This window comes from Chenopodium album, chromosome 25, assembly GCF_948465745.1.
Source record: "Chenopodium album chromosome 25, dcCheAlbu1.1, whole genome shotgun sequence".
NCBI classification, from domain to species: Eukaryota; Viridiplantae; Streptophyta; class Magnoliopsida; order Caryophyllales; family Amaranthaceae; genus Chenopodium; species Chenopodium album.
Genome location: NC_137858.1, coordinates 32,283,942 through 32,307,418, shown reverse-complemented (window position 1 = coordinate 32,307,418; position 23,477 = coordinate 32,283,942). Strand labels below are relative to the sequence as shown.

General features: G+C 34.4%; 1 protein-coding gene and 1 pseudogene across 1 annotated transcript; both read right to left on the bottom strand.

Annotated features, from left to right (window-relative positions):
- Positions 1–1,010: 1,010 nt before the first annotated feature.
- On the bottom strand, positions 1,011–2,603 carry LOC145613981 (glucan endo-1,3-beta-glucosidase pseudogene; annotated as a pseudogene).
- A 1,877-nt stretch (positions 2,604–4,480) lies between these two features.
- On the bottom strand, positions 4,481–20,730 carry LOC145613304 (bifunctional protein FolD 1, mitochondrial-like). The gene is made up of 6 exons (XM_081668386.1): positions 20,577–20,730; positions 18,916–19,191; positions 15,215–15,531; positions 5,604–5,840; positions 5,330–5,497; positions 4,481–4,742 (listed from the first exon to the last, which is right to left on the bottom strand). The coding sequence occupies exons 2-6, from the start codon at positions 19,112–19,114 to the stop codon at positions 4,572–4,574; spliced, it is 1,092 nt and encodes a 363-aa protein (XP_081524512.1). The 5' UTR covers positions 19,115–19,191; positions 20,577–20,730; the 3' UTR covers positions 4,481–4,571.
- Between the last annotated feature and the right edge of the window lie 2,747 nt (positions 20,731–23,477).

Genomic DNA, 23,477 nt, shown 5'->3' with positions numbered 1-23,477 from the left:
ATTTATTTACGTTTAATTCAACCTCATTATTTTTTTTTTCTTCATATCCAAGTCCAGCTAGACAATAAGGCAGTGGTTCAAATCTTGAATGACTCAGTGGAGTATGGAAGTGAGTGTTTTAATGACATTAATCACTGCAAGAAGCTGATTGCATACCCGGAATGGGAAGTTGAGGTGAAGCACATTTATAGAGAAGGGAATTGTGCCGCTGATTGGATAGCAAACAAAGGACTCCTTCAGTATAACGGCATCGAGTTGATTCAAGTCCCACCCCTACCACTAGGGCGTATTGTTCATAGTGATGTTGTAGGTGTGGCCACGCCACGTTTTATCCCCCCTAGTTCCCTTTTTTTTTTTTTTTTTTTTTTTTGGTTTCGTTCCCGGGGTCTATATCCCCTCATTTGCATCAAAAAAAAAGGGTCTCTCTTTGACTGAGGTTTATAGTCAACAATTTCGAGCAATTTCTAAACAAAGTATACAATAAATTGTATCACATTACTAGTCACAGTATAAATCTCGTGTAATTCTATAATTACATAATTATTAATAGGGATAAATACTTTATTCCTTTTTTCTAACTTTAGGAAACAAATCTTGTAATTCTATATGTTAGAAAGGTATCCTTTAGAATTTATTTCATTACAAATTTGACTCATTACTGCTTCCAAATTTTTTCCAGACCTTCATTACCAATTTTTTTTTATTAATTAACCCCAAAAAGTATAATCAAACTAATCTCCGTATAATTTACTATAATTACAAGTTCACAACACATATCAATATGAAGCATAAGTTGATAACACAAATCATTAATTAACATGAATAAAAAGCATAACAAAAACCCGAAACATAAAAATTTTATTTCTTATCAAGATCAAACTAGTATTCATAACAAAGGAAGTTACTCTTATTTAATTAATACTCCTAAAAACTAATTTAAATAGTAATCTATGAATTACACAATTGCCATCAGAATATCACTTCAATTTTTTTAATTTTAATAATGTAATCTATGGATTGAAATTGAGAGCACCATACTTAGGCTGTTGATCAGGAGTAAAGAGTCCAAAATGTTGCTCACTTGGAGCTCCTGGTTTGTTATCTTCATCAAACATAGCAAACAAATAAGTCTCAATTCCTTGCCCTGGTTTCAATGGAGTCCCCTGTTTCACATGACTGATCGCGTTCCGATAATAAGTCCCTGCATTCTCGACCGTGGCATCAGCTCCACCTTCCGACGGCCATCCAGTTTCTGACACCACAATCCCTACATTAGGTGCACCCGCCTTGCCTAAAGCCACGTACACGCCATCCACAATTGCGTCGAATAAGTTCTGATAGTCCCTTCCACTGTCAGAAAACACAGGAGCAGGTGCAGTAAATAATGCATAGTCAAGCCTTATATTTTCAGGGTCACTAATACGAGCAAAGTACGGGTAAATGTTAACCAACAAAGGCGAACCATTGGTGGTTAAAGAGTTGATAATCGGGGTAATGTATTCCGCATTACTGAATTCGCTGGCAGATGGTGGGTAAGTGTTTGTGAGTAAGCTCGTATCAATGGCCGTCGAAACCAAAATCTGTCCATCTAAGCCATTTGCAACGAGTGCATTGTGAAAGTTCTGCATTGCTGGTAAAACTGACGGGGCTTCCTCATAATCTGGATGTATTTCATTACCAACTGCAATGTACTTGATCACACTAGCAAAAGGGACGACATTGGTTTGCACCCATTGGATGGCACCTGCTGGGTCGGAAGCTAAACCCGGAAGATCTCCGTTAATAACACCGACAATGGTTTTAATGCCGGAGCCTTGTAGCGCTTGAAGAGCTGCAATATTGGGATTAAAAAGCCTCATGGTTCCTATTCCGTTAGACTTGTAAAGGTTAACGACCTCTTGCTCGGATGGTAAGTTGTCTGCAACATTACCGTAGCATACTCCAACTTGTCCCACTGCATTTATTTAATCATAATATAAGGTAAGGTTTAGAGAAAAAACTAACTAATCAAATAAAGTGATCCGAAATGTGTTCGCTTCAACTTATTCCAATCATATTAAAGCTTAGACTAGAATTTTTATTAGTTTATGTATTTAAATTATAAAAATTATTACAAATCATGAATTGAGTAATCTATTAGGTAAAACTTGATTCATTATTGTAAAAATAAAGTCAAATTTTAATCATAATTGAACATCATATTAGAGCAACCCAAACCATGCAAGTTAAATCAAAACAGTTAGGGCCTGGTCATATTTACTGAATTGAGCTGAGCTGAACTGAACTGAACTGAACTGATTGGAGCTGAACTGAACTGAACTGAACTGATTGGAACTGAACTGAACTGAACTGAACTGAATTGAGCTGAAATGAATATTTTATGTGAGAGGGAAATTAAGAGCTGAACTGAACTGATTGGAGCTGAACTGAACTGAACTGAAATTAAGTAAATGTGAACAGGTCCTTAGTAAAAAAAAATGGACCAACTAGACTAGCACTAGTAAAACTTAATACTTGTAATTAAAATTAAATTATGTACCTGTATGGTGTACGTTAAGGAATAAGTATACCATAACAAGCAATAGCATCGCAGTAGCAGCCATTATAAAAACAAACAGGTTTATTGATAAATGTATGTATCGATTATTTTAAGAGAAATAACAATGTAAACTCTAGTTGGTTGTTTAAAATTCATTCGATGCATGTATATATTTATACTACTAGTAATTTTAATCATGGTAATAATGAGAGTACAAAAGCAATATCATCAATAACTATATACTAAAAGACAAACCAGCAATAACACGTGTCATCTCCTGGTGTGTCTTTAGTTTTTTTTTTTTTTTTTTTTTTGAAAAAAATTATTAGAATCAAATCCTTTATATATATATAAAGTATAATAGAAGATTTGATGCGTCTTTCTAAAAAAAAAAAATATTGACAACTATGAACTTAAATTAAGCAAATAATAAAATAAAAAAATAATATTCTTATCATATTTGTGACATATGGAGTGTATTTTTTAGGAAAGACATACATTATATATGTACGTATTATATATGTCGTACGTAGTACGTACTACGTTTATTACAATATAAGATTATATATTTTCTTAATAGAAGCTAAGCTAATCAATTAATACTATACTATAATCAACTATGGATACTTCAATAAACTTGCCAAGACTGGCACATGTTGATTATTATTAGTGTGATTTTTTCTTGGCAAATTTTGTTGTTCCATTCAATTGATATGAATATAACATACGAAAGTAAATTTTTTGTTTTTTTTTTTTTTAATAATAGTTATTGGAAATTACAATATAGTGTTAATTTTAAAAATTATTTATTGGAAATTACCGTGCAGGGCACGGGAGCTAACCTAGTTGCCATATATTTTTTTGACAGAAAAGTTAAAGAAAGACATGCCATATTAAATTAGGCAATCTGTCAATATTAGCAATATATTTTCCTTTGTATATTAAGGCAATAGACACATTTACCTTAATACTGTATCACACAAAAAATCCATAATATTTGGACATTAATTAAACTTTCTTCTCCCCTTCAAAAAAAAAAAAAAAAAAAAAAAAAAAAAAAAAAAAAATTAAACTCTTCAACATTCATTTTCGTTCTATAAGTATGGAATACTAAGTACATTATATTGTCTAAATACAATGTGTTTAACAAAGTTAGGAAACTACATTTGTCTAAATACAATGTACCTTTAATTAATTTATTTTAGCTTAAAACCACTATAAGATGATCATATCTTTCAACTAGCAAAGCATGCCAAAAATTTATGTATATAGAGTGTTACATAATACGGAGTAATAATCAAAGATTCTATGCAATTCTAGCAAAGCATGCAATTCTATAACTAAATTAAATTAAATTAATTATCTAATAATATAATTTATTTATATGAGGAAGATTCTCATATTTATAATAATCATTGAATTTTCATGATATTTTAATTTTATATAATTCATATATATTATGATTTTATGTCATTTGTATTTATAAGAATACAGGTTTGTAAAATTATTAAAAAAAAAAAAAAAATGAATACATTAGGCATGATTGATTTTTATATATATAAATCTTGCAAGTAATAAATATCTTTTATTCATATATTATTTAATATTTATCAATATCGATCTGCACTAGTATATTTGTGTGGTATATTGCAAAAAAAAAAAAAAAAGGGATACACAGTTTTAAGGAATAATCCTGCAGCACTATGGCTACGGAGCTTCATCCACAAACCATAAACATTCTTCTACAAGAAGCCAGTAGTCTTCCTTTCTCCAGCAAACACCATGACAGGAATTTATTACTGAAAGTTAACAAAGTTTGTGTTCAGTAATGGCATAAAGCAGGGTTGTAGAACCAAACTATATGTTCTCAGGACTCAGGTGTACGGGACAATGTTACGAAAGACCAAGGTCTGAGAAAATGCTATTTGATACTTGTAGATATATACTGTATAAGGGTAACATGTAATATATTTCCCAAAATTCTGGATAATCTCGAGATTCTTGACAATCCTACAAAACATATACACCTAGATCAACTGAAGTCATAAAAACGCTTGGCTGATTCAAGCGTGTTCAGCAGAAGCATAGCAACGGTCATGGGACCCACACCTCCTGGCACAGGGGTGATGGCGGATGCCACATTGATTGCTTCTGCATAGCATACATCTCCAAGAATCCGATAACCCTGGTCAGAGCTTGAGTCCTGAGGCAATATGAAAATAATGAGATTTGCAGGTGGAAGGAAATTTTTCAAAATAAAGGGAACACATGTAAATTGAGATGGAAACAAAATAAAACAGCTATTGTGTATCAAGAAATATGCTTATAACTCTTCATTCATCATAATATTGCATTTTCTTCCACAAAGCTGGGTCAGTCAAGAATTGTAATACATGGTCTGATATGCTTAAGCCACATCAGTGATAGACAAGGAAATGATTAGAAGATTTAAACACATTCAGCATCTCAATTTCAACTTATCTTCATACTGAAATACTGTTTTACATACTATCAACAAGATAGAAGGAAAATAACCAAAAGGTAGATATGCTAATACTTTTAACTTGTGATTGTACAAATAACGAGATAGACGGGCACATAACCAAATTGAGGTGATTGAGATAATATAAATTGAGTGGATCCATTATAGAAAGAGAGACACGTGTGTCAACTAAATAGGGACGGCTTTATAAGGAACATGTGCCAATTAAGTAGGGAAGGAGGGACTATTAATTAGACAGAAGTTGAAATGTCAACAGAAAAGAAAAAACTACGAGCACAAGTCTATACCTCTATTGGATATGTCCCAACATCAATAACTACAGCACCTGGCTTGAGCCAACTTCTACGAACTAAATTTGGCATACCCACAGCAGCAACCACGATATCAGCCTCACGCGCAAGCATTTCTGGGTTCTTTGTAAGGGCATGTATTACAGTAACGGTGGCATGATATCTCTGTTCAACAATTTCATATTTAAAAACTCTTCTAAAAAGTATACAGATGCAAAACCAAAGCTAGAATATATTCATCCTTTCGCTGAAAATGATAATATCGCAATACCTGCAAAAGCAAGGATGTTGGTAGTCCGACAATATTGCTCCTCCCAATCACCACTGCTCTTTTTCCATAAATTTCCACCCCAGACCTAAGTAACAACTCGATGCAACCCTTAGGGGTGCATGGAATAAAAAGTGGCTCCCTCCCTTTCAAGGCTAGGTTTCCCATATTCAATGGATGGAAACCATCAACGTCTTTTTCCAATGGCAACATGCTCAATATTTTGCCCTCGTCCAAACGCTGCACATAATGAAAGGTATCTCTTAATAAGCATACAAATGCAGCATTGAAAAAAAAAAAAAAAAAAAAAAAAAAAAAAAAAAGCAAAAGAAAAGATGATGAAAACAATTGAACAGATAACATAAATTCCGCAGAAGTAAGTTCAGATACTTTAATTTAAGTTAGGGGAGAGTAAGCTATGGGCCTAAAAAGTTCAATTATGTTAAAATAGGTGAATAGAACACACCCTAACTTGTAAGAAGAAGGAAAAACTTAATACACTTCTTTCAAGTTAAAATATCCCCTCGCTTAAAACTATTAAATTACATAATAAACCAGCAAAAAACCAAGAAAAAACTTATGAAGCATGTTCTCAACAACAAACATAGTGAAAAATGAGTATTTATTTTTGGCAGTTCTAACAAGTTTAAGATAAATGAAGCTTAACCTCCTAGTGATAAACAGAGGAGACTTTTCTAACCTATTCTACATGTTGAACCCTCAAAATGCATCTCAATATCTCAATTTACATAAAGTTTCCTTCGTCCTTTCGCAAACTGCAAACAAACATATTTCACACACATATACTGTTTTCTGTCAGTCAACCATTCCCACAAAATACATCTTCCTCCCACTTATTACTCTCTCCTAAGTCCCCTTTGTCTATTAGGTTCATCACCATAATTGTGCCCTTTCTCTCCTTTCTACACCACCAGCAAGAGCAGCAGCTGTTGTTTTCCCAGGCTCTAATAGTTCAATTTTCTCCTCCCTTTCACAAGAACCACGTTGCAAGGACTCTGCCAACTCCTGGCTCCCCTGATCCCCTCTCATGTATACTTATAGTTGAGATTGAATGAGTTATAAACAATCAGGATTTGAGTTTATAGATGAATTTACGAACAAATTATTCACAACCCTTAATAAATCAAACACCAAGTTGTTTAAATTAAGCTTGTTCGCTAGAAAATCGCCTAAGCCGGCATGTTTCTAAGATGAGTGTAATACCCCAAATTTTTAGCATTATTGTCCTAATTATTCTAAATCAATAAGGATATTTTAGTAATGCCATCAATTATACGAATTTGGAGCCAAAATCTATTTTGAATTTTGGCACCAAAAATTTAGAGGACATAAACATTTAATAATTTAATATTACACTAACGGATATATTATTTTCGGAATTTCGAAATAATAATCAATAGTTTCCAGTTTTAATTACCTTTTATAATATGTAGGTCGGTCCATATTTATAATCATTTTGGACTACTTTCATGTTGTACGTATATCTTGATTATTTATGATATTATTTTCGGAAGTTATCTTAAATAATGATATTTAGCAATTTTAATTATTTTAAGATAACATTTAAATTATTATCTTACGATTTATAAATTAATTTTGGATAACATATATATTATGGATTTCACAATGGTATAATTGATATAACTAACTAAATCAATTGCTTCCCTAATTTTTTTTTGAAAACATCAATTACTTCCCTAATTATTAAACTAGAATGTCGATTTTTACTTAAAAAAAGAAATAATCAATTTCGTTTTTAAAAAGATGGCTAAAATAAAATAAAATAAAATAAAATAAAATAAATGTGTTTTAAGGATTAGAATTAGTTAGTTTTATGATTTCAATTATTATCTTGTTTTAAAACTTAATCTTTCAACTCTTCTCTATTATCCTACTTGCTTCCTATCTTCACTCTTCCAAGTTCCAACCAAATAAATCTTTATCAAAAAAATTTTCTCATCTTTTTCATTGAACCATTAACCTATACTTAATCAAACTTAAATACATTAACTAACCCTAATTTTATCTTATTTTCTACTCATCTCTCATACTTTGAACTCTTATCTTCTTACTCCCTCCGTTCCCAAATGTTTTTGATGTTTAGAATTATGCGAGGTTATTAAGAAACTGTGTAAAGTAGAATTGTATTGGAATAATTCAATGATTGAAGTACAAATTCTATCTTTAAAAGGAATATTTTACATGTGGAGTGAAGAAAGTAGAAGACAGGGTAGAGAGAAAGTAATAACGAGTGTTGGAAAATCATTAAAGTAGTATAAAAAGTACAATTGCATATGGAAAAGAAAGGACAATTGAGTATTTAAATTGTAAAACAAAGGTAATTTTTTCCAAAATTTATTACTAAGAAAGGAAAGATCCTAAATGTAAGGAATAAAAAGGAACACCTTAAATGGAAACATAAAAAACAAAAGGGAACGACAGGAGTACCCTCTAAGGCTCTAAACACCTATAAATAGACCCTCAATTCCTTTCATTCACTCACACCAAAAACCAACAATCCCCCCCTTTTCTTCTTTAACCCACGACCCTCCACTCCCTCTCTAGTCTCTTCTCTTCTTCCCTTGGTTCTTCTCCTCTCATGCAACAAGAACCAAATTCAATAGCCCATTACCGCCTTACAACCGCCACCACCACTGCCCCTAGCTGCCGCCAATCTGCCACCAATAGCACCTACTGCCCTTCTATCTGAAGCCACTATTGCCTCCTTCTGTCGACCGTACTGCCCACCTGCATCGCCCCATTGCTGCCCGCAAGGTGCTTATGCACCTCTTACTCTTTTCCATCCCTTTGTCGTGAGCTTCATGTAAATATAAAAAATAAAAAGAATAAAAAACACTAGTCTCTTATTCTTTATATTATCTTTAGTATTATAATTAGGCAAAATTGGCCTCAATACCCTGAACTACAGCTTGGGAGCAGCGGTGCAGCAAACACCCGGAACTTTGACTAGTAGCTAGAACACCACCCATTGATTGGGGTGCAACACGTGCCATCAATTACCTTTTAATTATTACTAGAAATGTCTCAATTTGAGTGCGCAAAAATACCCATTAATGACATGCATTGCACCCAAATTAATAGTTGGTGGTATTCTAGCTACTAGTTAAAGGTCGAAGTGTTGGTTGCACCCAAGCAATGTTCATTGAGGCCAATTTTTCCAAATTATAATTCTAATTATTTGATATTAATATTACTATTATGATACTAACATAAATTAGTATTTTAAAAGAAATAAAGTTATAATTTTTATAAGGTTAATATTTTGGTAGTTCATGCACAAGTTGGGTAGTGTTTATAGTTTTGTGATTATTTGTTAACCTTATATTAATTAAGGTTATTTTAATTGTGTAGCAGGATTCTCTTGATGGTGATCAAGTGTAGTGTACCTTAGTTTGTCATGGTCAAGGTACGTATAGGTGTTTAGACCTTTGAGATACACATGTTTGATAAGAATGATTGAATGAATATTTGAGCTAATAATTGAATGCTTTGAACCATGTTTTGATAAATACATTTGAATTTGTGAGCTCGTGATTTTATGATAAAAGTTTCAAAAATTAAAAAGGTTTGATCTTTTAGGTGTTTATTAATTCAATAAAAGTAATTTATGAATTACGTGATTTTCAAGTTATTGAAACAACGAAATTAATTATTTTCAAGCCCATTATGAGCCTAAGTATTGAATGTATATTGTTCACTTTATCCCGGACTAGTCAGTAAGGCTGCAAACTTTGTATGATCTAGTCTAACCTCAAATGATACTAGCCTGATGAGAGGAATTGGATTTGGAAACTTGATATTTTTACATTGGAAGTTTTTTTTTTGGAGATTAATAAGTGGAAGTTTCTATATTATAATATTGTTATATTTGGAAATTTAAAAGTGTAAAGTTTAAATGTGGAAAATTGTAAATTTTGGAAAGTTCTATTTTGGCATGTTTGAACAAGGGTCAAATATTTTGAAACTGTGTTTGCCTAGAAGAGTATTGACATGTATTGCACTCATATATACTTTGGCATTTTGGCTAACGTGTACTCCTTTTTGTTTTTGGTTTGCCTTGTTTACCATTCTTGGTAAGAAGTCTTGATTACAGGTGTGGAGTCGTTATGCAAATTGGGAAGTCGGGATTTGGATCACCAAGATTAGGAGTTTGTTTATTCTTGAGTTAGACTACTTCTATTTGGAGTATTCTCATACAATAGTATGACTTAAAAAAAAAAAAGTTTATTTATTCCATTGCCATTTTGAGTAAATTAGTAAGCTTAACGTTTACACCTGGCGATAATACGCCCATTGTTGAGATATAAGCCTTTATTTAGCATGCTAAAAATATGAAAGGTTGAGGATTAAGGAGCCTTAATTAGTATTACTAAATTAAATTAATGGTTCATTCATTTGCTAAATAATAGGTGGGTAGCATTGTTTCTGTAAGCCTTTTATATTAATGTTTTGTTACAAAAAAAAACATAAAAGAGAGAGAAGCATTAAGAGATTTAATAGAGAAAATTCTCGGGTGTAATTGGGGTGCATATGGTTGTGAGTTGTAATAAGTGTTGTGAACACTTGTGTATTATTTATCTTCTTTAGTAAAGTTTTGTAGCATATTTAGATATACAAATATTGTTCATTTATTTGTATTATTTATATTATTATTTTTATTCCCACTAATCTAATTCTAAAGGAAATTTGCATAATATTTTCCAACAATTGGTATTAGAGCCGAGTTGACATTCTGTCGACATTCAGATAGAAATCGTCAGAAACGGTCATAAGAAGTTAGATTTGAGTGGGAGCAATGGCTGCAGACAAAGGAAAGGTAAGACTCGAAAAATTTGATGGTGCAGATTTCGGGTTTCGGAAGATGCAGATCGAAGATTATTTATACCAGAAAAAGCTTTATGAACCTCTCTCGCAAAAAAAACCAAAGGGTATGAAAGATGAAGATTGGAATCTTCTAGATAGACAAGCTCTTATTCGGTTAATGTTATCACGTAATGCTGCTTTTAATATAGCAAAGGAAACGACCCAACAGGTCTAATGAAAGCTCTCTCTAGTATGTATGAGAAGCCATCGGCTTCTAATAAAGTTCATTTAATGAGGCGGGTATTTAATTTACGGATGAAAAATGGCGGGTCAGTAGCCCATCATCTTAATGAACTCAATTCAATCACAACCCAATTGAGTTCAGTCAAAATTGATTTTGAAGAAGAAGTTAGAGCATTGATACTTTTGTCTTCATTACCCTGAAATGCTACAGTCACAGCTGTGAGTAGCTCGTCAGGAAGCAATAAGTTGAAATTTGACGATGTTTGTGACCTGGTTCTCAGCCAAGAGATCCGACGGAGAGAGTCAGGTGAATCATCAACCTCTTCAGTTTTACATATAGAGTCAAGAGGAAGAAATTCAACCAAAAGAAACGAACGTGGAAGATCAAGCTATCGAGGTAAATCAAGAGATAGGAGATCAAATTCAAGGACTCCCAATAATTCCCAAAACTCGAAGTCTATTGAGTGTTGGAATTGTGGGAAGACAGGGCATTATAAAAATCAGTGCATGAGTGCGCCGAAAAATCAAGAATTAAAGGCAGAGGCAAATTTTACTTCTACCGTAGAAGGAGATGATGCATTGATATGCTCTTTAGAGAGCAAGGAAGAATCTTGGGTGTTAGATTCTGGAGCATCATTCCACGCTACTTCGAAGAAAGAATTCTTTGAGAAGTATGTTCATGGAAACCTTGGAAAAGTATACCTTTGCGATGACCAACCTTGTGACATTGTTGGTAAAGGTGCAGTAAGGATTAAGTTAAATGGGTCAGTTGAAGAATGTCCAGACCTAAGAAAGAACTTGATTTCAGTTGGCTACTGAAGGCTACACTACAAACTTCCAAGATGACAATTGGAAGATTTCAAAGGGAGCAATGACAATTGCTCATGGTAAAAGAGTGGTACTCTTTACATGACAGCAGGGGCATGTTGTTCAATTTCAATTGCAGTACGAAATGAAAATCCCAAATTGTGGCACCAAAGACTTGGCCACATGAGTGAGAAAGGGATAAAACAAATGCATTCTAAAGGGAAATTACTAGGTCTTAAATTAGTTGATATGAACGTGTGAAGAATGCATACTTGGAAAGCAGAAGAGGGTAAGCTTTCAAACTAGTGGTAGAACCCAAAGAAGGAAAAGTTGGAGCTTGTACACTCTGATGTTTGGGGACCAACAACTACTTCATCCATAGGTAGAAAACACTACTTTGTCACTTTTATTGATGATCACCCCCGGAAGGTATGGGTTTACTTCCTAAAACAAAATTCTGAAGTGTTTGAAACTTTCAAGCGATGGAAAGCTGTGGTGGAAAATGAAACAGGCCTGAATATTTAAAAAGTTCAGAACCGACAATGGTGGTGAATATGAAGACACCACATTCAAGAAGTTTTGCTATGAGCACAGGATCAAGATGGAAAGAACTGTGCCGGGTACACCTCAACATAATGATAAACCGAACATTGACAGAAAGAGCCAGAAGCATTCGTATACAGTCAGGTTTACCGAAGCAGTTCTGGCAGAAGCAGTCAACACATCAGCTTACTTGATCTTGATCAACCGAGGACCATCGACTCCATTAGACTACAAAATACCAGAGGAGGTATGGACTGGAAAAGATATAAATTTGGCTCAATTGAAGGTTTTTGGTTGTGTAGCATATGTGCATATTAGTGATCAAGGCAGGAATAAGTTTGATCCTAAATCTAAGAAATGTACTTTTATTGGCTATGGCGGGGATGAGTTTGGATACCGCATATGGGATGATGAAAATAAAAAGGTGATCCATACTAGAGATCTGATTTTCAATGAAAGAGTCATGTACAAGGATAGACACAAAACTGAAGCCAGCAACTCAGTACAAAGTGGGCCGATGTTTGTAGATGAAGATTATATCCCCGATAGTACGGTGAAAGACACACCTATAAGAGAACCTCAACAAGAAGAATCTGTTGGACATGTCCGTACACCACAACCCAATATGCCACAACCTTCTAGTCCAGCACCAGTATTGAGAAGGACTACTCGTCCACATGTACCAAACAGAAAATACGTGAATTATCTGTTATTGACAGATGAAGGAGAACCTGAATGCTAAAATGAAGCATGTAAGTGATGCTAGCAAGTGGGAGCTTGCAATAAAAGATGAGATGAAATCCTTGATTTCAAACCATACATGGGAATTAACTTAGTTACCCATGGGTAAAAAGGCACTTCACAACAAATGGGTATATCGAGTGAAAAAGGAGCATGATGGTTTCAAAACAATACAAAGCTCAATTGGTAGTTAAAGGATTCAATCAGAAAGAAGGAGTTGACTACAATGAGATTTTTACACCAGTTGTAAAACTTAATACCATTAGAACAGTGTTAAGTATTGTTACCACATCTACATCTTGACTACATATCTTCTGAAGAATTAGACATCCCTCATCCAAATGATCTTGAATCTTTACCTCATTTAATCGAACTCATCAAAATGAAAGGATGGCATAGTGACCTGTTCTATGAGACCGAGTAATTAGCCCAAACCCAAATCCAAATAATAATTTAAACCGTAACTTTAGACATGGCTCAAACCGAAGCCCAACCTACAGTGAGTGTAATCCTACATTCGTGATTGAACATAACCCAAACCAAAGTCCAACTCGGAATCCTCTCACTGGAAATGCAGGTGACGTGGCTATGAAAGATGATCTAGGCTATAATCCAAGTAAAAAGGAGTAGGACTCCAAAAGTAGCAGTTGATTTTTTTATTCTTCTAGTTTTGCCCTTAGTGCAAGTTAATTTACTTTGCTTTGCAAGCCAATTAGTGGCCTTATAAGTTTAATAATTCTTAGTGGCAAACATACAATACTTGTTTTGATAAAGCCTTTTTGGCTAAGTGTGGAAGTTAGTCAGTTATTAATAAAAGATTTATGAAGTTTTTCTTTTATAATTAAATGTGTATTTGTTATTTCAAGTTACTCAAGATATCTTTAAGAGTTAGAAATAATAGACACGTTGGTTTTAAAATGAGTGCTACCCTTATAAAGTTAACCAATATTGGTGAGAACATGAGTCAACTTGTGAGCCAAGGGAGTCATAGACCATTTTGGAAAAGTTATCAAGAGGGTGGTTGGATTAGGGAATTTGATAAGCTCTTTGAAGCTATTAGTTGTCTCGAGGTGCTGAAAGATAATAATGTTGTGTATTACTCGAGGGAAGAAGCTGATTTATGGTGGAGCCAAAACCAAGAGAAACTTTTAAGATCCCCCAACTTTGGGTGGAAGGAACTAAAGAAGGTGTTGACCAAGACGGGGAACATGTCTATCAATGAGTATTAGAGTAGGTTCATAGAGTTAATGAGGTTTGCACCTTGAAGTGGCACCCACGGAAAAGCCAAAAGCCAAAGGTTCGAGGGACTAAGCCTTAAAGGAAAGTTAAGGGAACAGTGACTTTTGAAACCTTAGACGAAGTTTATGGGATCCGGGGAAGAAAGTTATAAAACTAGGAAAAAGAAGAATGATGGAAGTTTTCGGGAGCTGCAAGAGACTAGGGAAATAATAATGGAGGAAATGGTAACATCAATACGAAAGACAATAAGGGAAACTTTAAAATGGAGTTATGGACAAGGAAGTAACAACTGTGGGAATAGAGATAAACCCAATAGAAGCTATTTTTGCTAGAGGTGTGGAAAAACCACCTGATGGACTGTGACAGAAACACCGTGACTTGCCATTATTGACAGAAATTGAGCATCACGAGTATGAGTTCTTTACAAAGGAGAAAGATGTTAAGAAGGGAAAAGTCCAAGAGACCAATAACCCACCTAAACCATCCTAGAGTAATGGACATTGGAACCAGTAGCGTTGCGGCCTGTGGGAAATTGGGAATGGCTCCTAAGGGCTGTATGTTTGTGTTGAATCCCCATAAGGCTGAGGGTTCTAATGATATGGTGATTTCGGGGTGTTACAATGAGACCTAGTTTTGACCAGTAAGCGAGAGTATCAGCTCATCTACTTTATAGCCATAAAAGCAGTAACCCTCCATGCTGTTCACTTAGCGCCATATGCATGTTTGTTAAAAGGTATGAAATTCTTACCTGCTGTTCACTGTTTTAATATCTAGTAATAGTATATAGTTCTTACTTGTTTGTTGGTACGTCTGCAGATTAATTAGTCAATTAAGCATGTGTAATTTTCTGCCACTAGAAAAAGTATTTGTGGGCCACGTTACTCACTTTTCCTATTGTTACTTCTTAGCACCTAATGTTTCACTCTAAGGGCTAAGGTTTAAGCCTATACATTAGTTCTGGAATAAGTGTGAATTGTTGCAGCTTTTCTGACATTTCAAACAAAATATAACTGTCTTGCTTTCTTACCTTTTGACAAACTAGCAAGCACCAATAAGTATCATGACAAGTTCTTAACGTCTTACTACCATCAGATAAACTCCAAAGATAACTTACTCCAATAACTAATCATCAAGACATCAAGTGTGTGTCCGAGTTAGTAATAAAATATATTATTAAGTAGCAATTTAGATCTTACCTCTGGAAGAGGAAGCTGCACAAGAACACCATGAATTTCAGGATTTTCATTGAAATTGGACAAAGCACTGAGAATTTCATCTTCCGAGCAGCTTTCTGGTAAGTCTACAACTTCTGACCTTATTCCAGCTTCTTCACAAGCTAAGATTTTATTACGAACATAAATTTGGCAATCTCTTCTGTCGCCTACTAAAATTACAGCTAAACCTGGGGTTTTTCCAATTGATGACTTCATCCGGTTCACTTCATTAGCTATCTTGGAACGGATCTCTTCAGAAATTGCCTTCCCATCAATTAAAGCAGCAGTAAGCTGGTTAGCTGTCGAAGTAGCCAGAACCAATTAAATACAATCAACGCAAAACATACTACAAAACTAAAGCTAAAAAATCAGTTTGTAACCCAAAAGTCTTGAAATTTTAGCAGAGCAACAGATGTGGCCAACAAGTGTAAAAGAATGCATATACGTGATATAATCACACTTAAAGAGCTTCTGATAAATGTTGTAGGCTTTTTCAAAAAAAAAAAAAAAAACTGAGTGCAAATTATGAATGAGACTTGAAATTTGAATAAAATAGCATAGTGAGAATATGGATAAATGATTGTACTGTTCAGATATATAATAACAGGACAAACCAAATTAGAAATATTTATTTTTTTGGATGGACCGAGTCATATATCATCTGAATGGTAAATTAAATAAAATCTCATTTTTGTTGTGCATAAAAATCCAAGTGGCAATATAGAACTACGAGGTATCAAAAAATGGTTAAAATGGTGAGAGTAATACTGCATCAATTCGTAATGTAGTGCTTATTTTCCTTTTCATTTAAAGTAAAATCTCCATTAGTTGCTTCACAGCTTTAAAAAATGGTTGTATGATTTTACGAGTAGCATTTTTCTCTAAGTTATATTAATGGATTATCCATACATAGGTTTGAATGAATAGGGTAAAGAAGCATTGGTTTAGAATAAAGGATTATCACAACTGAATGCAATAAAGTGAATATGAAAGAGTTCTACAGTTAGACTTATAAAGGTTGATCACCATAACAATCTTCTGCTAAGAAAAAAATTTTATCCCGCCTTGACCTAAATAAGGACTATAAAAAAAAGACACCTTCATTAAAGGACTTGCTAGACTGTAATTTCAAAATTTCAAACCTTATGAAACAAGTCTTTCTCATTGTATCCACCATTGCTTATCCCAGATGGTCAAACACCCACCTTCATCCTTATGGCCAACATTCTAATAAATGAATCAATAATCCAAAATCAAACATATAAATTACTTATACACACTAAGGGCCTGTTCTCATTGACTGAACTCGGAGCTGAGGTGAACTGAACTGAAATGAAATGAAATGGATATTTTATAAGAGAAGGAAATTAGGAGCTGAACTGAAGTGAAGTGAACTGAGCTGAATTGAATTTCAACGTAAGAGAACAGGCCCTAAATATATGGTTAGTTATTTCAACATTCTTTAAAACCCAAGCCCTTTCATGTAGAAAAACATACTCAATTTATAACCACTGAGCTCAAACTCCACATATTGCACATGCAGCAGAACAACAATCTCAACCTCTACCTCTTCTCATCATTCAACTAGTACAATGAATCATTTAAAAAACAAAAAGTGAGGCATGGATCATACAAAGTAAAAACTGATGAAAAAAATTCCACCTTAGTCTGAAAAGTCCCAACTTTTGACCAATTGTGAACAATCCAGCCTTTGGTGGGCACCTTCCCAAATTAGGTTTTAATCCTTATAGCAGGTAAACCAGGTATAGGCTTATATAACATGTAAACCATGATTCCTATTCGTTTCTAATAGGACAGCCCTTTTGTTATAATAAGTAAATAAAAATTCTATAACCTTTCTCTCCTCCCCCTCTGCAGTGACCACAGTCCCAACTTCCCCAGGCTCCTTCCTCTCTCCTCCCTCCTTTAGTCCTTCCCAAATCTCCTTCTCCCTAAGCTCCTGGTCTTCAAATTAAAGTCATGGTCTCTCCATTTAAGAATGGATTTTTTGAATTAGGTTGTAGACTAAAAAAATTGTAATTTTACTTTGCTCCTAGAAATATTAGCCAGGGCCATGATCTGGCTACTTCTGCCAGAGACTATGGGTGACTCTGCGTCTCTGCCTCTTGCTTTCCAGCTTAGTGCCAAACCAAAAAGTAAAACAACTATTTCCAAAACCCTTTCTCTATATAGTAATAATATTTAGTTTTACCCCTTGAATTATTGTTGTTTAATTCAAATAAACCTCAATTATGGCTTCAGCTTATACTGCAATTACATATGTCAAATTTACAGCATACTTGAGAACAGAACAGCAAATGTAGGTTGAGGGGATTGCAGAGATCAGATGACATTACCAGAATCCAGCCAGCAGTAGTTTTATTTATAGGCAATTGAAAGTGACGTGTGATTAAGGAGAGAGATCGAAACAGGGGGAGGATGACTAGAGTTAAAGAGTGAATGAAAGTGAGGACCTGGTTAGTTGGTTTGTTGCAGACTTGAGGTGACTGTGTGGCATTTCTGCATCGGTAAGGTGGTTATTTGAGACTGATCAACAGTGGAGGGGCAACAATGGTGATGGCCATGGAAGGTGGTCGGATGAGCTCAATGGGGATGAGAAGTAAAAATCAAAAAAAGGAAGTTTAAAAGTCACTAGGAACCAATTTAGGAATATATCCACCAAAGGATGGGTTGTTATCAGTCAACTAAAGGCAGGACAGATTTGAAATGACCAAAGGTAGGATTAGTAATATCAAACTCCTTATATAAACCAAAGGTAAATGGTCCAAAATGTATTTCGTAACTTCAACTATATAGGGCGCAAAAAAAAACAAAAAAAGGTGAGCTCAAGCTCAATCTTGATACAACTTATAGAGTGTATAGGTCTTGAATTGTTTATATACTGTAATTGTATACCAATCTAGTCCAAAATCCTCACTGAAAGTCTGAAAGATTCTTTCATACTCTATGGTAAGACATACCCAATTAATGAAACACCATGAGTTCCTAAAGCCCTGAACCTCCTATCCTCTTTTGCAAAATTACACTGTATGACTCATCAAGATATCAAGCAATATCTCATCACCAGGTCACCCGCAAAAGATTTTGTCCTATCACTTTGAAAGCTCTTATTAACCTGTAAGCACCTCTGAACCTCAGATGAATATCATATATCACCTTAATAGTGCTTATCTTCTCTAAACCATACATCTTTGGCTTCTGAAGATGAATCCATAGTTTTAAATGTATTCTAAATCACAAACCTCTCTTTGTGTAATATTCTAGCCACCACTAGGAAACTAGCTCACTATAACCCCTTGATTCCCAATTCACTAAGAAGTACTCTACCTTCAAAATCCCTGCACTTAACATGCAAGACTTCCTTAGTTTTCTCATGTTATACGATTACTAAATAATTCTATTCTCATATTATACATGTATGTGTGTGTCGAAACAAGGGATGAAATACATGATATAAACATTATAAAATAAGTGAGCAGCATCAATCAAGGAATTACATGAATGAAAACCCTCTGAACAATATCAATACATTGACTATCAAATTTGGCATATTTGATAGAGTTAGTAGCAAGAGATGGAGGAAACACAAAGATAGATATACAAATGATATAAATGTAATTAAATCAGGAACTTCAACTAGAAATAACTTATGTACAGCTTACAATGATTTGGAATAGAAACAGTTTCTTGTCGGTCCTGATCAACTCTGCAAGTCCAGTCTTCAAGCAGGTCAAGGGAGACAAGAGGTGGTGACTTTAGTATTTGACAGCTTCCATTGTTTGCTAACGATGAAAGAGCTCTCAAAGACCTCAGACCTGTATGCATTGCCACCTCACTTCCTCGTAACAGTGCTGCCAACATTCCTTGATTTCGTCCCCACCCACAGGTCACGTCAAAAACCCAAGGCTGGTTCACTCTGAAGGGTGCTGCTATGAATTCTACAGTACCAATTTTGTCAATCATCCTGATTTTTAAAGTGTCCAAGCATGAAATAACATCCAATGTCTATGCATAAAGGTACAGAGAGCAAGGATAAGATTGCTTATGCAAATTTATCAGTTTACAAGAGATGATGGATCGAACCAAATACAGCTATAAATCCGTGAATCGGACATCAAATTGAACTTCACAATTTGCGGTCAGTTTGTCATCCTTTCACAGATTCATGAATATCTTTCTGCACGGGATTCAAATTCCAGGTCATAGATCTACAACTGTCAATTCAACAAGCTTCGAATTTTTCCTTCGTTTATTTAAATTGTTACATTAGAAAATTTCAAGTTTCAACCACTTCACTTTGACTATCATTTGCTTTATATACATATTAGTTTTGTTGGACTTAATTAGATTCGTCTCAATCTATTTGATTCAAATTTTATAAAAAAAATTTTAAAAAAATTACGAATTACACATTTAAATATATTGACAAAATTTCACATTGGCAATTGTGCCAAGTCAAAATAGCACCCTAAAAAAAGAAGTAAATAGGAACCAGAATATAATTTAACATGATGATAAATAATGCTAGGCATACTTCATAATATACACTTTAGTATCTCTGATTATGAACTATTAATTTTAGTTCAATTACAACTCTATGATACTATTACAGCATTGTATCATACGAAGTAGTATTAATCAACAAATCTAGTAGACATCCTTCGTTGTACAAAAACAATGAAAAGAATAATTTTTAAGATAAGATTGAATTCAATACTACCTCCGTTTTTATTTAGTTGACACATTTTGACTTTAGCACTATTCACACACCTCTCTTTGACCGTGTTTTGTGTTTATAAGTAATGAAAAATATATTCACGTGGGATCTTGTTAGATTCGTCACGTTTTATACTTTTAAAATATCAACTTTTCATAATTTTTGCTTATCGATAATTAAAGATATTAACGATTGAATAAGTGCATTGGCAAATGTGACTAAAGAAACGTGTCAACTAAAAAGAAACGGAGGAACATGGAAGTATACAACTCACTGTAAATATTGATGAAAACATTGGCAAAGTTTGACCAGCAAAAGTTGAATCAATGTGGCACATTTCGCAATTAAAATGATACAATTCATCGAATGAACATACAATTGAGACACACTTGAATTCGCACATACAATAATCAAAATAAACAAAATTATAATAATCTCTAAGCAAAAATATGGTTCAGAAAGTAAAAGAATTTAAACTGTTAATCAGCAACTCAATGGCGCTAAACAATTTGAGCAAGATTTAATACCCAGGAAAAAACAAAATATAAAAAAATTAGGGAAATTGAACAAAAATTAAAAAAAAAAAAAAAAAAAAACAAAGCTTACTTGTTTATCGCCATTAACGGTCAGGACGCTGCTCCTTGTTAGAGAAGTAAAAGTGAAGTGGGGAATCTGCTGGGCTTCACTTTCATAACAAAAGCCGGGCTTCGCCCGATGGTCTGTCTACGCAACTAAGTTCAATCCCTTGGTTTCTAATTTTTTATTTTTTTTTTTTTCAAAGAATGATTTCTAAATTGAGGAATAAATGCTAGAACTAGTAATGTAATTTAGAGACGAAGGGAGTTTTTCATAAGGATTTCATTATAATCGGCACATATGTTACCTAAGATCTTATGTTACCTCTGATTTTTTAAATTGCAACGGTGGAATATTTTATATCTTATAAATAATACCCAAAATTGCAACTAATAAAAATCGGAGATAGTATGAAGTCAAACTACATTGGATGATTTACCTCCAAAAGTACTTATCTTGTTGTAAGTTATAATTTGAATGATATAGTCCTATTTTAAATAATTTATTCTTATGATTTATTCGCTTTTTGGATAATAGAATTATCTATTGAATGATATAATTATTTTTAATGATATAATTACATTTCAAAAAATATAGTCACCTTTGTAGTCACTTTTCGAATGATACATTTATCTTTTAAATGTTATAATAACATTTTGAATGATATAATTATCTTTTGATTTTATTTTGTTTTTTTTTTTTTACGCGGTTCACCCTTTGGGCTAATCCGAATTCGAGGATCAGTTTTGGGTGGTTAAATTTCGGTCCCCTCTCAATTATTGTTGTGGGTGATCGAATACGGGTCCTCCCTACCAAGTGTAGTCACAATCACCACTACACCAACATCCAATTGGTATTACTTTGATTTTGAGTGATATAATTACCTCTTGTATGATATAAACACTTTTCGTTCCATAGTTTAGAAGAGAGGAATCATTTGCAAGTGATTTTTAGAAACCCACTATTCTAGAACTTTTTTTTTTCCAAAGACCTCTATTCTAGAACTTTTACACATGTACTGTTAATTTACAAAAAAAAAAAAAAAAAAAAAAATAATTGGTGTTTATGTTAATGTACAAATTTGACTATCAAGGTCCTTTAATTATTATCTACTACCTCCGTTTATTTAAGTGTTACACTTTAATCCACACATATTTTAAGGCAAATTAATTTACTTAAATATAAAAATTAAAGTGGGATAATTGCGGTAATAAAAAGATTAAATTAAGTTTTATTTATTAACAAATTCTTAAATAAACCTGGTTCACAATAAACTTATTGTGGACTAGCTACCTCTCACGTACTTGGAGTCGTGGGGAGGAGACAACCAATTCAGACTACTTACTTTTTTACTCGTCTTTATAAAAAATTCTAGGGTGGACCTGGTCCACTATAAATTTATTGTGGACCTTATGGTCTCACGTGCAAATGTTAGAATAAAAAAGCCCACGCAAGTTTACCCAATGCAATTCTAACAAAACCCCTACTAATACCCAGTTTTCCCTCATTAAAAAAATATTAAATAAAAAAATATTTAAAAAAAAACTAACTGTACACACTCTCTCTCCTCTACGAAAAAATCGGCGAAATCACAATGTAAAATTCATCAATTGAAGAACGAAATTCTCATGCAATTGATCTCAACAAATTAATTTGTGAATCAGAATCAAACACAAATAACAATGAAGGTGTTTTGGGTGTTTTTGTCCCTCGAGAGAGTTACAGCTCGAAGACTGGTCCGGCGCGAGTTGTACCTTCAAAAACAACAGAGACTCCGGGTGGTTAGAGTTCCGCCTTCGAAGATCAAGTTAGTACCTGAAAAGGTGTAAAAAGGTACGGAAATTTAGGTGGGATCTTCTCGGATTCATAGATCATGTATTCTCTGACGGGAGAGAAAATGGATGTAATAAATGATTGAATATGTCCCCAAAATAGGGGAATATCTCCCTATTTATAGGGTCATTGGGAAAAGTGCCCATTCCTAGGTCATTCTGACCTAGGTTTGGTGGGCTGCGCCGCAATTGCGGCTTTCTCGGGAATTGGGCCTCGAAGGCTGCAATTCCGCTGATATCTGAGGTTGCAACGTGTCAGCTGGTGAGTGGCCTATAATGACTTGTCCAGCTTTGACACCTGGACCTCTCTGATTGGTCCACATGTCTAAGGTATTTTTACCCTAAACATTTTCCCCTCACAGGGGTGACGTGGCGGGCCGCGTGGCGCCTGTGACACGTGTTCCCCTGTGGGTGGTGAACAATAAAAACAGTTAGTAATTTTCTGGGGTATGACGGGGATGCCCTCGTTTCACCCCTCAATAAACAGGTTTTACCCTCCCCCCCCCCCCCCCTTCTCTCCTCTCATTTTCACAACTTTGATATTTTTTAGAGAGAGAAATAGAGATTCTAGTGAGAGATACTCTGCTCCCGTTTGCATCAGATTTCTCGAGATTTCCGTGTGCGTGCTAGACAACACCCGGTCATAGTCTGAAGCTGTTTTCAGATTTCCAGAGCTAAGTTAAAGGTAACCGCCTATACCCTCTTTCAGCTTTTTTTTCTCTTTTCCGTCCGTATACATTCTTGTTCTGTCTATATATACATTCTTTGAAAATAAAAAATGGACTCTCCATCCACACACACGGCACTGCCTAGGACATTCAGACAGTCTCCTGGTACGGCTGAATCTAGAACCCGGGGTGCCTTTTTTGAACAGTCGGAACTTCTTTGCTCATCTCCGAATTCCTCCCTCTCTGTGTCTGTGCAGGACACAATGGCAAGAGTGAAACAAACGGCTATTAAGCTTAGAAGGCGGCGCTCTAGGAAGTGCCCGCAAATGAAGTTGTTCGTGATGAGGACAATGAGGGTCCTGATGAGCAAAGTGGTTCTCCATGTGGTGCCCCCTCTACCCCAAGTGATACCATATTTGGGGAAGCAGACG

What these genes read in the sequence shown, in the direction of transcription:
- LOC145613304 (XM_081668386.1), bottom strand. Translation starts at nt 19,114, where the DNA reads ATGTTGGCAGCACTGTTACGAGGAAGTGAGGTGGCAATGCATACAGGT. An exon ending in TGCAGCTTCCTCTTCCAGAG is followed by an intron (nt 5,841 to 15,214) that starts GTAAGATCTAAA and finishes CATTATGTGCAG; the next exon opens with CGTTTGGACGAGGGCAAAAT. An exon ending in CAACATCCTTGCTTTTGCAG is followed by an intron (nt 5,498 to 5,603) that starts GTATTGCGATAT and finishes ATTGTTGAACAG; the next exon opens with AGATATCATGCCACCGTTAC.